Here is a 14,938-nt window from a genome sequence, read left to right as displayed (position 1 = left end):
ATCCGATGATGATAATGATGGTTGTAGATGATGCACAATGCGTTGAGAATTCTAATGTGGGTCTTTCTTTCTGCTGTCTCTTTCCCGCAGTCTTTCTTCAAACGACAGCAGGTTGAACCCGATGTCTTAGAGGATAAGAGCTGGCAAGCATTCTTCGAATGACTGTTTTGAAGTAGAACAAAACTGTGCAGAAATTATAGTGAGATAATCTATAAAGTCAAAAGGAAAGTCTAACTAGTTGAGACAATTGTGGGTCTCGGGGAGTCATGATAATTGTTTGTTCTTAGCCTCTGGAGGGATCTCAGGCGGCTGCCTTTTAAGTTTTTATTGCCACAAGATCAGATATCCATAAGGAAATGAAGTTCTAGCCATAAAAGTGTCTAGGAATAGCAAAGAACGTGCTGAAGCTAAGTTCCAGCGGTTTAAGATCATATAACTTGGAGGGTATGGAATGTATCTTGTCGCATTTTTACTGTCAATAATATTGCTTAAGTAGATACTCAATGGGACCTTATCATCTTTAATCCACTTAATCCTTTTACTAAGTCAACCCAAACATCCTAGAAGTAATCATATAAATCATCTTAGACCAACCAAAGGCGAAAAAAGCCTCCTGCAACTAGTGGTGGCCCACTTAGCTTGGGGAAATTCCCCCACTCATCGGTAGAATTCCCCAGAATGTTTACGAAATCTATCAAGTTTTCTTCTGGACGGCCTGCAGTTCACTCACATTTGGCCCTAATCAAAACGGAACAAAACAAATGAGTCAGAGATCTTGTTTACATGGATGTTGTTATGGTGGTTACAGTTGTTAATGCCATGGTCAGAATTAACATGCTGAGCCAAGAAGGGGGTTTCTTGTTTGTTGCTGGTTTGTTTGTGACTTATTTTGGCCAGTACACTTTCAGTTAGTTGGCTGCAAGTCTGAGTCAAGCCGTTAGCCCAATTCCTTATGCGCGATATTCCCCAATTCCGATTCCAATGAAAAGAAACTCTCAAAAATGAGTCAGTCGCTGTGTTATCGCAAATGGTGATGATGAAGTTGTTGATCAGCACAGAAGTCGTTGACTTCATGAGGCCTCCGTTGGTTGTTTACACGCCAAATTATTACAGATGAACAAAAGGCGAAGAACCGCAGCTCCAGCTCCAGCTCTGAGAGTTGGAGTTTTCAAGTCTTTAACGGCAGGTTCAACGACCGTTTTTGTAACACGAACGAAAAGAATGGCTCGAAGAGAACCTTCTTTCTTCTGTGCAACGTTTGCTGTTGTTGCGAATAAGAACGCGAATATAACGCAAAACAAAGCGGGCGACGATGGCCAACAACTTTCACCAATTTGTTTTGCTTTCGCAGTTCTGGAGACGTCCACGACAACGACGACGACGTCAACGACGAAGACAGCAAACGAAAGACTTCGACGACAAACAATTGACAGGCCAAGTCAATGAGCCAAGTTGTCAGTTGGCCAATGCGAAAGGCATCTCCCACGAAAGAGTTCTACATGGATTATAGGTACATAGGCTAATGCACTGTGGAAATGTATTATAAAGGAAAATGCTTACTAGCTATAAGAATTGTCATCAAAATATGTTTTTTTTATTGATATAAAAAGTTAAAATCGGCATAGAAAAGTTTTAAGCTACTTTTTTTATATATTTGTCTTTGCATCACCGATTCTAACCTACAAAGTTTCTAAAATTAATTTACAAATATTTATTTATAAATATATTTTATTTTTAACCACATCCCCCACAAGTTCTTTGACTTTAATAACTTTCCCATTAAAAGCTAATAAAGCCGCATGCAACTTCCGCTTGGGTCTCGGTTTGCCTTCATTTGATTAGCAGACAAATAGAACGTCACGTTCTGTTCGGGCCAAGTCAAGATCCACCCCCTTCGATGATATTTTTACCCATGCTCGAGGCCGTGCTCACTAATCAAATGCCTCGTTCAATGTTCTGGAAGCCTCGTCTTCATGCGTAGCGGTTAGCTTACGGTACTTTTCGTTTTCATTGCACGTCAGCAGCAGCAGAAGCAGAAGCAGCAGCAGAAGAAGAAGCAAAAGCAGCAGCAGAGGAGCTGAGAATGTTTAGCCTAGATTCGAGCGCAGGTTCGTTGAACTGACTGCTGACTCTGATGGCTTCGTGCGCCTTCGCCTCGACGAGTTCGCGTCTGCGGCTCTGGTTCTTCTTCTTGTTGTTGTTCTGCTTCTTCTTCGTATTGCCGCCTTCTGCTGCCGGTGGTTCGGCCAAGTTCGTTGCCTAAGTCTTTTGTATTTGCTTGCGTTTCGAGCGGAAAATTAAAGGTAATCATTCGATAATTTAATCAAAGCGGTTAAGTGGTAGGGAGATGGTAAACAAAACAATTTGGAAAAATTAAAAATCGATTTTCAAAATAATTTGTTTAATAATAAACCAGATTTACAAACCTATTCTTCTTTACTTTTCTCGTTTTCCTCTGCTTTTACATCTAACAAGTTCATCGCCTAAGTCTTTTGTTTTCCAAAGGATTTGATACACTTGAAAATGAATAATATAGTTTATAATTTTTTCATTCTTCTCAGCAAATCACAGAACTAAAAATTATAAAGCTATATTTTGATTCTTTTCATGCGATACGTTTATCAGTTAAAAAACAAAGTTAAAACATAAAATTCCTATTACTTTTCGCTGTCCACGAAACCAGCTCAGAATAGAAAGAAATTTGCAAAAAATGCAAACCAAAGACGAGGCAGAAGGAAATGCAGCATAAAAATAAGTTGAAGCAGTCGGCCGCAAATGCAGTTGCACTCGAAGAAAAAGAAGAAGCTGAAGTCCAAGTCAGCAGAGGAAGAAGCAGAAGCAGTTAAAGCCAATGACCGCAAGTAACTTACATTTGAAAAATGTGTGCAAAAAGCACAGCGAAAGGAGACTTGCATACAGATGCATTTCGCGGAAAGAGGGAGAAAGGCGAACGGGGGGAGAAAGAGAGGCAGAGAGACAGATGCAGCAGAATATAACAGTACTCCGCGGTAGCTTCGCGATTCTTTTTGCTGCCCAAAGATGCAAACCGGTCGCCAAGAAGCATTTTCCAAGAAAATTATTGAGGGAAAGGCGCATAGCAAAAAAAAAAAAGAGCCAACAACAACTTTTAGGCAAACGTCGGAAAAGTTTTCCAGAGCCAAAAGTTCTTGGGGAAACATTCACCTCGGCGCGCTGATGATGGCAATCTCCGAAATGCAATTATGAAATACATTCCGCTTAATGAGCTATTTATAAGTTTAGATGATGTTTTTAACTAATCAAATTATGTTCGTCCGTTGGGAGAATGTTCAGGTTTGCTGAAAGTTCTTTCAATTGGTTTTCTTTGGCTACGTGCATTGGGAATTGGAAGGAAATGCAGAAAAAAGAACTCTATGAAAATCTATAAATACTTCATTAGTAATATAAGTTTTGATATCAGCTTAGAAGTTCATTCAAAGTAATACGGCATTTAGGATTTTTAACATTTAGTTAAGTAAATTCATAATTCAAAATTCATTAAAAGTCCTTACGATATTTTTGTTTTTATCAAAAGAATTTAGAACAAATATCGACTGAGTTGGTTTTTCAAAATGACTTTTGTCTCCTCCATCACTTATAGTTTTCCAAAGATTCCAGATACAACCTTCATAGAAGACCCTCAGCGAAACTCTTCTAGACTTATCTATCTCTCCCAACCACAACCCACATATCATTACTATCTCCCGGCAATCGCACATCTTCATCTTGGCCAAAATAACCTTCCAACGACCGCAATTGATGTCAAAAATGCATTTTGTTAACCACAGGAAAGGAAAAGAAAAACGTTAGCAACACAAAAAAAATTGCAACTAATTGAAAATTGGCAAGCAAAAGATATTTCTTGGCCATAATCACACTCAGTGCAGAATGCAGCTGGGAACGCTTCCCAAAACAGCAACAGCAGCAGCACAACAACAACGTTAGGAAAAAAAACGTTCTAACCACAAAAACAACGGCGCAGCAAAATGTTGCACAAAAAGAATTCCCAGTGACCTAATTTTGCACTCAGATGCAGTTGTTGTAGCTGTCGCTTTGCCATTGTATTTGTTGTTGTGGCTGTTGGCGTTAGTTGGCCAATGCTTCCCATTGCTGTTGCCACTTTTTTGTTGCCATTTTTTATTTCTATTTTGTGTTCTCGGCCCGGAAGTTCTTTGCCCATGCGCATGAGAGGCCGAGGAACTTGCAGCTTGCAAATAACTGAAATTATGCCCACTCTGCTCCAACCAATTCGACTTTTCTACATCGACTTTTACGCCAGCTAGCAATAAAATTATAGAGTACAGGAACTGATCGAATCTGCGGGAAGAGGCCAGGTTTCCATAGAACGTTTTGGCCATTGGCGCTTTTGGGCAATGCACAAACGTGAAACTGTTCGAGTTTGAGTTTCCTTAGCAGCAAATTTTCGTTGCCCGCGGCCAGATATGGAAAATTACCTTTTACCAAACAATGGGAAATAGGAAGAATATTAGTTTGGTATCGTCAGATGAAATATTGTCATATGCTGAAATTTGGCAACTGATTTCCAAAAAGGAAACTCAATCTCTCTGGCCGTTAAGTATAATAAGGAGTAACTTTTGAGTACCTTGACTCAAAACCCTATTAATGTTCTTAATCACGTGATATCCAATTGATGTGCTTAAAAGTCTTTTTAATTTTCTATAATATATCCTTTAAACTCTTAAATACCATTAGCTATAAAGTTCTATATGATAAAGAAACAAATGAAAAAATAAACAAATTAATAATCATTTCCTTGCTATTCTTGAATATTTCCAAAATAAAATCTTTATCGTTACAGAAAAGCAGCTAAAATGGTACATATTTTCTCTGCCTGCGAACCTTTCTTCTTTTCCCTCTCTCATCCCCACCTTTCTTCCTTTCTGGCTTTCTTTTGATTTTCCCCTCGATTTTGAAACCCTCGCTCTCGTCTGTCAATTGTTGCCCACTTTGTATGCTGTAACAGGAGCGTAATAAACACTCGCCTAACGGGGCTTTTCTTTATTTTCGCTATTTTTGCCAGAGAGTGTGCAACTGCAACTGCAACTGCCACAACAGCAAAAACAACAACGAACGAGCACAGCCAGAACGAATGGCTGGAAAAGCCAGAGAACCGATCGCTAAGTGAAATGCTGCAGCGAAGTGCATTATAACCGTACTTTTTTGCACACAGATACAGAATCACACATAAACTAGCATAGACGAGAGCAATGCAATTTTCCACTTTTTGCTTTTAGCGTGGATGGAATACGGATTCTGTTTGCCTAGAGCTGCGGCAAGGAAAGCTAAAACTACTCAGCTAAGGGATTTTTGGGAGTTTGCAATGTATACATTTTATTATCATTGATTGCCTTAACTAAGACATATAAATCTTATATTCCCAGAAATATATTTCTTAATCCGAGATCGTTCTGTATTGGGAAAAATATTTCTGCATGTTTTTATACTTTTATCCAAATAGATGTTATTTTCGTTTCTTTATTAACTGCTTTTTGTCCGACAAATGTTAAAACCAGTCAACGAATTCGGTCTTTTCTTCTTTTGCCAAAAATCGATATATTTTGTATCTTTGTTTAGTTTAAACTGCAACTCCAACTTCATCGTAAGATACCGAAACATTTTTAAACCACCATAATCAGAAATGTAGAAAACATTTTCATGCATTTCTTGCAGAAACTTCTTTTGCTTGCTCTTTGCCTTAGAAGTTTGCCATAAAGTTTAGCGAATTTGATTTTGGACTGCAAGAGAAAGCAGTTTTTTTTCGCTTCTTTCTTTCTGCAAAGACTGCAACTGCAGCTCCAATACCACTACTAATAGACCATCGGATTTTGTGCTGCGCATGCGCAACTCTGTTAGAATGCAATTTTCTGTTTCGCTTCTCTTTCTCCGCGACTGTGTGTGTGTTTGAGTGTGCGAGTGTCTGTGTTTGAACTTTGAAAAGTGGGTGAATGTACAGTAATGTTTGCTGCATGCTCAATTGCAATGCTGCAAGCAACAACAGCAACAGCAACAAAACGTGGCAAATTCGTGATGTTCTGTCAGGGCCAAAAGCGACTCAGGAAAAACCCCAAAGTGTAGAGGGCCACAAAAGGAAATGATTTAGGGCTACAAGAAAATACATTCTCCCAGGAAGATAATCGAAATGGTTGAATGATAATAAGAATTAGAAATTTATAATTCTTTAAGTTTTTATTTACTATTTCTGAACCATTGATTGAAACGTTGAACGTTAATAGATTTTGTCAAAGAATTTTCAATCTGCAGAGTATAAGAAAAGCGGTTTTTTAATTTCATGGAAAACCCTAAAGATTATGACTTAAATCTAAGTTTCTTGCAATAATGTTATTATTTGATATTCATACCTCTTTGGCATTATTCGGAAATCATTTTGGAATAGGTTTTCATTTATTTTGGACATTCTATTCTTTTTTAATCTGTGTACTGATAAAGTTTATTATCAATTATTGGTAGGGTTTGTATATTTATAATAAAGTTAATTAATAATATTATTACTAAATTATGATACATAAAAACACCTTCACAACGAATTCCATTTGTTTAATGTGAAAGTTATGAGTGTGCTAATAGTATATTGTTGCTATTTTTTGTACTCTTTGTGTTTATTGTGTCCCGTTGTTGCGTTTGTGTTCGATCTGGTGTTGAAGGCCACGTTAATCTTGAACTGTTTTATAAATTGGCACACTTATGCAAAGTCAACGACTCGTCGGCGCTGCTTTCCTCTCGCCATCTCCCTCTCTCTTTTGCCTCCTTCGTCACTTGCTGCTTCCTCTATCCGCAAAACAGTTAACTGACTTCGTAGGGGCTCGTGTAAAAAGCCGAAAGCCGAGCTCAGTCTCTGTGTAAATCTGAGCGAGTGTGTATGTGTGTGTGTGTTGCGTTGCATAACTTTCATGCCAGCGCGCAGACAGCATTAAAACAGAGCGCCACGAAAGTTCATTCGCCTCGTGCACTCCATTCGCTTCGTCTTTTCCCCTTTCTCCCTCCCGCACTCTCCACGTCTTGTTTTCCTCTCTTTCTTTTGGCCGTCTGTCTCTCTGTTAACTGATTCTCAGCCTCTTAACCATGCAGGCGAAAATACAACTGCGGTCATAAGAATAGCAGCTTAGGAGTAATTTACTTATTTATTGGCTTTAACTGGCTTAAGGATTAGCAGAACCCACAACATTTTTAAATCACCTGTAATAATGCCTAAAAGCACGCTATAATATACTTAGGCACTTAAGATATGATCTCAATGAATTTAATATAATATTAATATATTTCTTTCTTTGTGTCCTTGACTGTCTTCATATGCCTTTTCTCTTTTTACTGAGCTTGGCTTTCGTTTGAGTTTTTGTTGGCTAAGTCGCTTTTGCCTTTGGCGCGTAGCCTGAAGAAGTTTTTTTGGTGTGTGCGTGCGTTTGCAGTGTTGTCTCTTGAAAAAGGAATGTTTGTTGTTTGTCAGCGGCGACGTTTTTGGGTGAATGTGTTTTGGATTTCGGGCGGAGAAAGAGTGAGGGAGATGGGGGAAGTGAAAGAGCTTGGGATGCGATGCCAGAGATGATGACGTCGATCTGTGCAGCATTGTTAAAGGTCAGTTCTCTTACCTAACTCTGATTGCATTTTTTTTCGTTTTTTCGTTTTATTTTTCTCCGAAATGTTTGCGCTTGTGCGTTATTTGTTGGTCAACAGTTTGTTTTTTGGGCAAACAATGAAAAAAAGGGTTTGGTAAACCAAAGACTCGGATAATAATTAATAGTTGGCCGTGGGCAATATCCAAAAAGTGCGAAGTGCAAACAGAAATTCAAGTGTCCATTAGAAAATTTTCAAAGAATTGCTTAGAATTATTTTTGAATTAACCAAAGGCGGCACGCACAGAAGCGGATGATTAAATATTTAAACATCATATTCAAAGACTTTTAAATTTATTATATTATTTAAGGTAGGGAAAATTATTCCTTAACAATGGGTAACAAAATATTTAAAACAGATAAGTCATTGAAACCTTTTTAGAATCAAGATAAATGTCAAAATGCATTTATAAAAAAATATAGAAATAATAATAACAATCAGGAACTAACAAAAATGCATGCGAAAAGCGCATTTACCATGAAAAGCTTTCAAATCGCTTAGAACAAATCTAAAATCTGAAATGCATGCGAGCCCACACAAAATAAAGGCAACAACAAAAGCACGACGAGTGCAAATTGTGACGCCCCACACACACTCCCACTGACACACACCCACATGTGCAAGAGGCGCTCTCAAGAGAGAGAGACGGAGAGAGCGCCACAATGGCCGCGACATTCAACTTGAACTTTTTGCGCATTCGCGTTCTCGCTTGCTCGCACATAGAAAATAATCAAGATCAAGTTTCTTCCGGCATTTTGCTTTGCCCAACAACAAAAACTAGAGCTTTGCGCAAAGAGAGAGAGAGAGAGAGAGCGGAAAAGAGAGACAAAGAGAGCAAAGCTAAGTCGTTTAGGAAAGCTTTGTCACATCAGTGTGTGTGAGAGTGCACGCTAGATAGCAAGTGCATTTCTGTTATCAGCACTATGATGTCACTGCTGCCGCCGGTTGCCCTCTAAGGGTTAAGCTTAAGTGATTTCAAGACAAATTCCATCTGCTTTTATTTTAAATTGTTTAATTTTTCCAATTTATTTAGCTCTTGGAACATGTAATCTGTTGCTTGTTATTTTTTTAAGACTTTATTAGTCTTAAGACTTTATTAGTCTTAAGACTTTATTAAGACTTAATAAAAATGGACCTGCTTAGTAGATTTGAAGCATTAACATTAGACATGTTTAAAATTTAGATAATCGACCAAACAATACTATCTTCTTAAGTGAATATCTTGTTTAAGTTTTTAAATATTGAATATCAATTTCTTTGCTTGACTAACTTTAATATTAATAAAGAACATATTAACCAGATTAAAATATGATCAATAATTCCAAGACAATGTCGTGGCTTAACTTTTCATTTTGCAGTTTTCCCTAGCTGCCCAAAAGTGAAGCAGACTCATTTTCACTCGGTTGGCGTTGGGAAAGCGCTGCATCGGCCTATGTATGCTATATGTGAAATTCTCGGAAAAGTCGAAAACATACTACGAAGAGAGCAACAACAACGTCATCGTTGCAAGCATTGAACTCGATTTTGTTTTCATTGCCGCCTGAATTTCTAAAACGCAGCTAATTAGTCGAGAGTGTTTGAGTTGCTGCTGCCACTGCAGTTGTTGCACTTGCAGCCGTTGCTGATGCTTCTTTAGCTGTGTTCCACTTTTCTGGCAGTTTTCCACTTTTCCACCGGCCAATGCTGCGACTGCTGCAGATTTCACACGCGGCCAAGCAATTCATCATAAAAATTATTGTATACTGCCATCAATTGGCTGCACTTGTCAAAGTAAATCGTTAGAAAACAACAAAACTATTTCATCTTTTAGCTAAATATATTCCTCATTTAAATTAGAATACTTTTAATCATTGTGATAAATAAAATTAAAAAAATAAAATACAAGAATTTTTATGGAATCCATTTTAATTTTTTCCAGTGCAGACCAGAAGAAGATGGCTAATACCGATCGACCGTCGGAGTTTTCATTTGGCAGATGTTTGCTTAAAACCGAATGAAAATAAGTTTTTCCAAGTCTAAGCCCTGGCCGCGCCTTGTGTGTTTGTTTAAATAAAATGAAAGTTTTTTTGCTGCACTTTTTGTTGTTTCGCGAATACGCGCGCGCCAATGTTTGACATACATAGAAAAGACTGCAGTTTGTGAGTCGGTCACTTAGTCACTAAGTCACTCAGTCACTAAGACGATTGTGTTAGTGGAACGTGGCGGAATAGCAGACTTTGTTTAGTCAGCGACTTGCAACGGTCGTTGCCGTTTCGCTTTTGCTGGCCGATGTGGCCGCTGCATAATGATTTCATTTTCTAATCGAGTTCGTCTTCATCCGCAGCCTCACTTTATATTGCCTTTGTATATGGTCAACATGAAAGGCGATGTGCTGCAAAAATAAAATCACGCATACGCCGCGTATGACGAAAGTGAAATAGGCGCGACAACGAAGGCCCATAAAAAGCGGCAGCCAAAAAAAAGCCAAGTAAAAGAGAAAGAGCAAGCGGCAAGAGAGCGAAAGGCGGAATAAAAAAGACAGAATGAGGGATCGGAAAGAAATAGAGAGCTGGAAGAACGGTAGCTTCACTTTTTTTTCGGCAGTTCAACAAACTTTGAAACGAACTTGGGTCAATAAACTATGCAAGAGCCACGGGAAGATCATTAGATGATCACCATCATCATGACGATGGTAATGGTGATGGCGCTTGAGGTGAACCGAATCTTTTGTCTGTGGCAAACGCATAAATAAAAAAGAATAACAAGACGAGAGGTCAATGGCAGCCAAAATGAATGCAAAGTGGTGAAGGGCCGATCGGTATAATAAAAAAAATCGGTGGAAAAGGGAAAATAAGTTTTCTCGGTGAAGAATAATCTTACAAAAAATAGGAGAACAATTAAGGCTCTTAATTTAAGTAATTGCGGCCTGCATTTATTATACTTTTAACTTCATTTTTATTAGCGATTTTATATATTTTTTTATATTGTTGGGTATTTAAATATAAATAACATTTTTGCGATAATTAATTATTATGGAACTCCTTCACCTGCTAACTCCTTAAAACTGCAAAGTCTAAAGAACTGCACTAAATGATCTTAGAAGATAAAACAGCACCACCTATACAACCAAGCAGTTAACTAATATGTGTTAGGTTTGAGTCACATCTAAAAATTTAGTAAGAACAGCAACAGTTTAGTCATTCCAACAACCGCCAATAGTTCAATGCAAAAATTACAGCCATAATAAAAATATATTTAAAAACTAATATCATAAAAATGTTGAATATTATAAGATTAAGAATATTAAATGAAAAATAAACGTTTTAAAGTACAATTTTTTTTTAATTGGACCGCGTTTCAGTTTGTCCAAAACGCTTTACAATGATATTTGACATTACACCATCTGGTCACACTTATCAAAACAAAATATAATTTCTTGAAATTTTGTGAATATTTATGAAAACATGAGCTCACCCACAAGTAAAAGTGTCACCGAAACTAATGGAAACAAGCCAAAAAAATCTGGCAAAACAAATTCTAATGCTAAAAGTGGATCCATGGACACACGCGCTGAATTGGCCGACCTCATCAAAAAGAAGGCTGAGACATCGGTGAGACACAACATAAACAAACACGAAACTGCGGTATAATATGCTTATTATTATTGTATGAATGACAGGAACAACTGGCCAATCTAGAGCGACAGATCTACGCCTTCGAGGGTTCCTATTTAGAAGACACACAATTATGCGGAAACATAATCCGCGGATGGGAACGCTACCTGACCTCAAACAAGGCTACCAATTCCAAGGCCGACAAGCGGAATCGCAAGTTCAAGGAGGCCGAACGGCTCTTCTCCAAATCCAGCATTACCTCAATGGCTATATGCAATCGTAATATATTTTTTAAATTAAAACCAATCAGTCTATATTAAAATATTTATTCATTTACAGCTGAGCGCGCCAGCGAATCGGATTCCATTACCAATGAAGACTCCAGCGACAATCAAATCTCCATCAATCAGAACACGACGACGGCCCACGATGGAACCACGACAATTAAGAGCACGCCGAAAGATGAAAAGGGTAAGGCAGATCAAAAGTTCATAGAACTTAATCTTAAACTTCAGCTAACATATTAATGATAAATATTATCTATATGAAAAATTTCAAAAAATAAAATAGTATTATTTTATAAATCCGAATGTTTTTCAAAAACCCCACGAACATATGCGTGACGTTACAGATTCGCCGTCACATCGGAATGATGGAAGTCTGATCAGCGGAGGATCCGGAGTAGTTGCCGGATCTGCCAGCAGCGGAGGTACCGGCTCTGGAAACAAAGATGTCCTTGGTACACCCACATCGAATACAAAAAGCAAACTATCCACCAACTCCAGTGCGACAGCCAAGAAAAGCGGGCACATAAACAAAAAGATTCGACATCGATGATGACTGGTGCTGTAGGGTTCGCATTATATAATCTGCTCTTTAATTACAATTTTTACAAGTAATAATACGAATGAAACTGTACAACTATCTAGATTTATTTATCGTAACACAAGTTTTCTGATTCATGGACCGGAGTCCTAAATGATATTTACTGCACTGAAGCGGAAAATATTTTGATGATAACGAATGTAAAACTCCCATAATTATTACTCGACATTTTCTCTGAAGATTCTGAGTATTTAACTAAAGATTTAATTTTTGAGTGATGTATTTCTGAGTTATCACTACTGAAAATACATTTTTTTTAAACTTTGGAAATGGTACAGGAAATTATAAAAAAAGAATGATACGACTTGCTTTTGTGTTTTCAGAACTGATTAGACTACTGGAATTTTCATGAATCATTACTTTTTGTACTTCTGTTTGACTAACAAGTCATATAAAAAACATTAATTTTTTGTACTTCACTACAAACAAGATGAGTCCTGAGAAGTTGTTCTTTGGGTTGGGCGCTTATTGCCGCATCCGACAATGGAATTTTGAGTTGCTCTTGATCTCATACTAGACCTCCATGCGTTGTTCGGAAAGATTCTAGGAAGAAAGTATCGTTAAAAGTCGGACTTAAAAATGGTTGACACTGAACCAAAGTTTCGTTTTTGGAGACAATTAAGGGTCACTCTAGTTTTTTACTGAGTTGCAGGATACTAACTCGTTCTTTATGAGTTTTAGCGTTGATGGCTTTAGGATAAACAGCACAAATATGAAGATGCCCTGGGACCAATTAACGTAGTCAGCTACCAGAAACACTCGTGCCCAAGTTTCTTTGTCTTGCACCGTGTAGGATATTATTTCAAAAATCCACGACACTCCCATGGCAATGAAGAGCATAAGAAAGACTGTGTAACTGCAATGGATTCTTGAAAAGCACTTCAATATTTTAAAATTATAGCTTACTTCCGTTTGTCCGATTTGAGTTTTAGATCTCTGCCATCCTTCATGGCGGTATTCCTGATATATGACTTCGAACTGAATATGTAAAAAGCTGTCGTTACAAACATGATTGTGTTGAGAACAATCAGAATTAACATTGGCCCGAAGAAGTAGATCATGGCCGACCATTTTTCAGCTGTGGATGGAAGAAAAACGTTAAAGGATATCTGCCTACAAAGCTAAAATAGTATTTGAAACAGACTGGAGATCCAACATTGTTCGCCCATATTAGGCTTAATTTCCTGGTTTTCTACGACCTTATCAGCAAGATAGACGATTCCCGTCATTGCCATCGGAATTCCCCAGGCGTAGCAGCTGTAGCCGATAAACGGACGTTCTGAACTGAAGCATTTTATGGATTTAAAGCTATTGGTCATATTTTTGCAGAGATATTGACTGATGACAGAGAGCCAAAAGAACGCGGCTATTACGAAAAAGTAGCCCATGTAAGCTAAATAATAAATAAATGAAAAGTGTTAAAACGTTAATGTTCCATTGATCATAAAGTCGCTAACATCTCTAACCTGCTAAAGTGCAGAAAGCTTCTGATAAGTCCCACAGCTGAAGTAGATAGAAAAGGAAGCCGAAGAAAAGGCTGATCATGTAACAGATCAAGCATTTGCCGATCAAGATTCTCAATTTCTTGATAACGAGGTATATTGTGGTCGTGAGAGCCAAAGATGTCATCGATATGATCAAAACTACAAGAAGAAAGGGAAGTCAGAGTATGCTTAAGCTTGTAATAACTATTAAGTTACCGACGGTCCTTCCGGTTATATTATCGGGTTCTATTTCGCAGTTAAAGGGTGCCATTCGGATAGTTTGAGCACCATCGACATTGAATGTTTGATGCTGGAAGCAGTAGTTGTGCTTGTTAAATACCTTGCCATCGAAGTGGCGTTGAAACGTTCCATTCTATGGAGGAGAAATTCAGATTAACTACGAACTTATGGCATAATCTAAAGCATAGTAAACCTCAAAAATTGTGTACTGTTGATCGTTATACCCGACGTCAAGGAAAAAAGTTTTGTTACAGGCCATTGGAAAACCCCATTGCACTATTAGATCATTTTTAAAGTGCATCTTTGTCACGGATCCGTTGTTAAGGGTTATGTTTACGAAGGGGTCAAGAATTTTCATCTCATTTTTAGACATGTTATCATAACAAACATTTTTATACATTATGTTGTCATGGGGGCAGCAAAACCTGATGCATGTTTTTAGTTTGCAGACACATCCTCTAATGTGGCTATCTACTTTCTCTTTCAATCCGTTTGCCATAAGAATGAAATCATATTCCCCAGTCAAATCGTCGGGAATGAGTAAATCCTCATAGATATATGACCCGTTTGAGAGTTTTGTAGATTCGGTTATGTTTACAGTGTCAACAAAATCACATCCGATTATCTCCCCATCCGATTTCTCTATCATCAAGTTATATGTGACAAGCACTATTAGAAATAACCGCATTTTTCTTTTTTATTTGTATTCAATTTTATTTTAAAATTCGGAAAACCGACAAATAGTTTAAATTTATTTAAAAAAAACAGTTCTTTAAAGTTAAAATATAGATTAAAAAAAACAGCGCGTTAAGCTTGTGTATCCGACCACTGCTTCTTAATGACTGATCGGAAACATAATTTCCTCTTAGTGTTCACTTTATCAAGGTTGATTACTCAGTCTTACTCTCACTCTCTTTCCCTGAATTTAGAACTAGTTTTATGATTAAATTCATTTCATTCATTGAATTAAATTCTAATAATATTTATTATCATTATGTTTTCTTAAGTTTTTAGGATTTCTGAGGCTTAAAGAAAAATAAAAAATGGAATCCAAAATATAATTTAGTA

The 14,938-nt window shown here is 37.5% G+C and overlaps 2 protein-coding genes across 2 annotated transcripts; one reads left to right on the top strand and one right to left on the bottom strand.

Moving 5' to 3' along the window:
• The first annotated feature begins 11,046 nt into the window (after nucleotides 1-11,046).
• LOC108108235 (chromatin modification-related protein MEAF6) lies at nucleotides 11,047-12,364 on the top strand. Its single transcript, XM_017216202.2, has 4 exons — nucleotides 11,047-11,258; nucleotides 11,327-11,540; nucleotides 11,601-11,732; nucleotides 11,893-12,364. The coding sequence occupies exons 1-4, from the start codon at nucleotides 11,112-11,114 to the stop codon at nucleotides 12,096-12,098; spliced, it is 699 nt and encodes a 232-aa protein (XP_017071691.1). The 5' UTR covers nucleotides 11,047-11,111; the 3' UTR covers nucleotides 12,099-12,364.
• On the bottom strand, nucleotides 12,176-14,731 carry LOC108108234 (probable G-protein coupled receptor Mth-like 2). Its single transcript, XM_017216201.2, has 7 exons — nucleotides 14,064-14,731; nucleotides 13,847-14,003; nucleotides 13,613-13,789; nucleotides 13,291-13,539; nucleotides 13,053-13,224; nucleotides 12,808-13,002; nucleotides 12,176-12,689 (listed from the first exon to the last, which is right to left on the bottom strand). Exons 1-7 carry the CDS (start codon nucleotides 14,556-14,558, stop codon nucleotides 12,566-12,568), a joined length of 1,569 nt encoding a protein of 522 aa, XP_017071690.1. The 5' UTR covers nucleotides 14,559-14,731; the 3' UTR covers nucleotides 12,176-12,565.
• Between the last annotated feature and the right edge of the window lie 207 nt (nucleotides 14,732-14,938).

Source organism: Drosophila eugracilis, unplaced genomic scaffold (assembly GCF_018153835.1).
Source record: "Drosophila eugracilis isolate 14026-0451.02 unplaced genomic scaffold, ASM1815383v1 contig_2088, whole genome shotgun sequence".
Classification (NCBI taxonomy): domain Eukaryota; kingdom Metazoa; phylum Arthropoda; class Insecta; order Diptera; family Drosophilidae; genus Drosophila; species Drosophila eugracilis.
This window is presented reverse-complemented; position numbering and strand designations above follow the sequence as displayed.

Coding starts and splice junctions, on each gene's coding strand:
- LOC108108235 (XM_017216202.2), top strand. CDS start 11,112: ATGAGCTCACCCACAAGTAAAAGTGTCACCGAAACTAATGGAAACAAG. Junction 11,259..11,326: donor AAAAGAAGGCTGAGACATCG/GTGAGACACAAC, acceptor TATGAATGACAG/GAACAACTGGCCAATCTAGA. Junction 11,733..11,892: donor CACGCCGAAAGATGAAAAGG/GTAAGGCAGATC, acceptor GTGACGTTACAG/ATTCGCCGTCACATCGGAAT.
- LOC108108234 (XM_017216201.2), bottom strand. CDS start 14,558: ATGCGGTTATTTCTAATAGTGCTTGTCACATATAACTTGATGATAGAG. Junction 13,790..13,846: donor TATAACCGGAAGGACCGTCG/GTAACTTAATAG, acceptor TTCTTCTTGTAG/TTTTGATCATATCGATGACA. Junction 13,540..13,612: donor AGCTTTCTGCACTTTAGCAG/GTTAGAGATGTT, acceptor TTTATTATTTAG/CTTACATGGGCTACTTTTTC.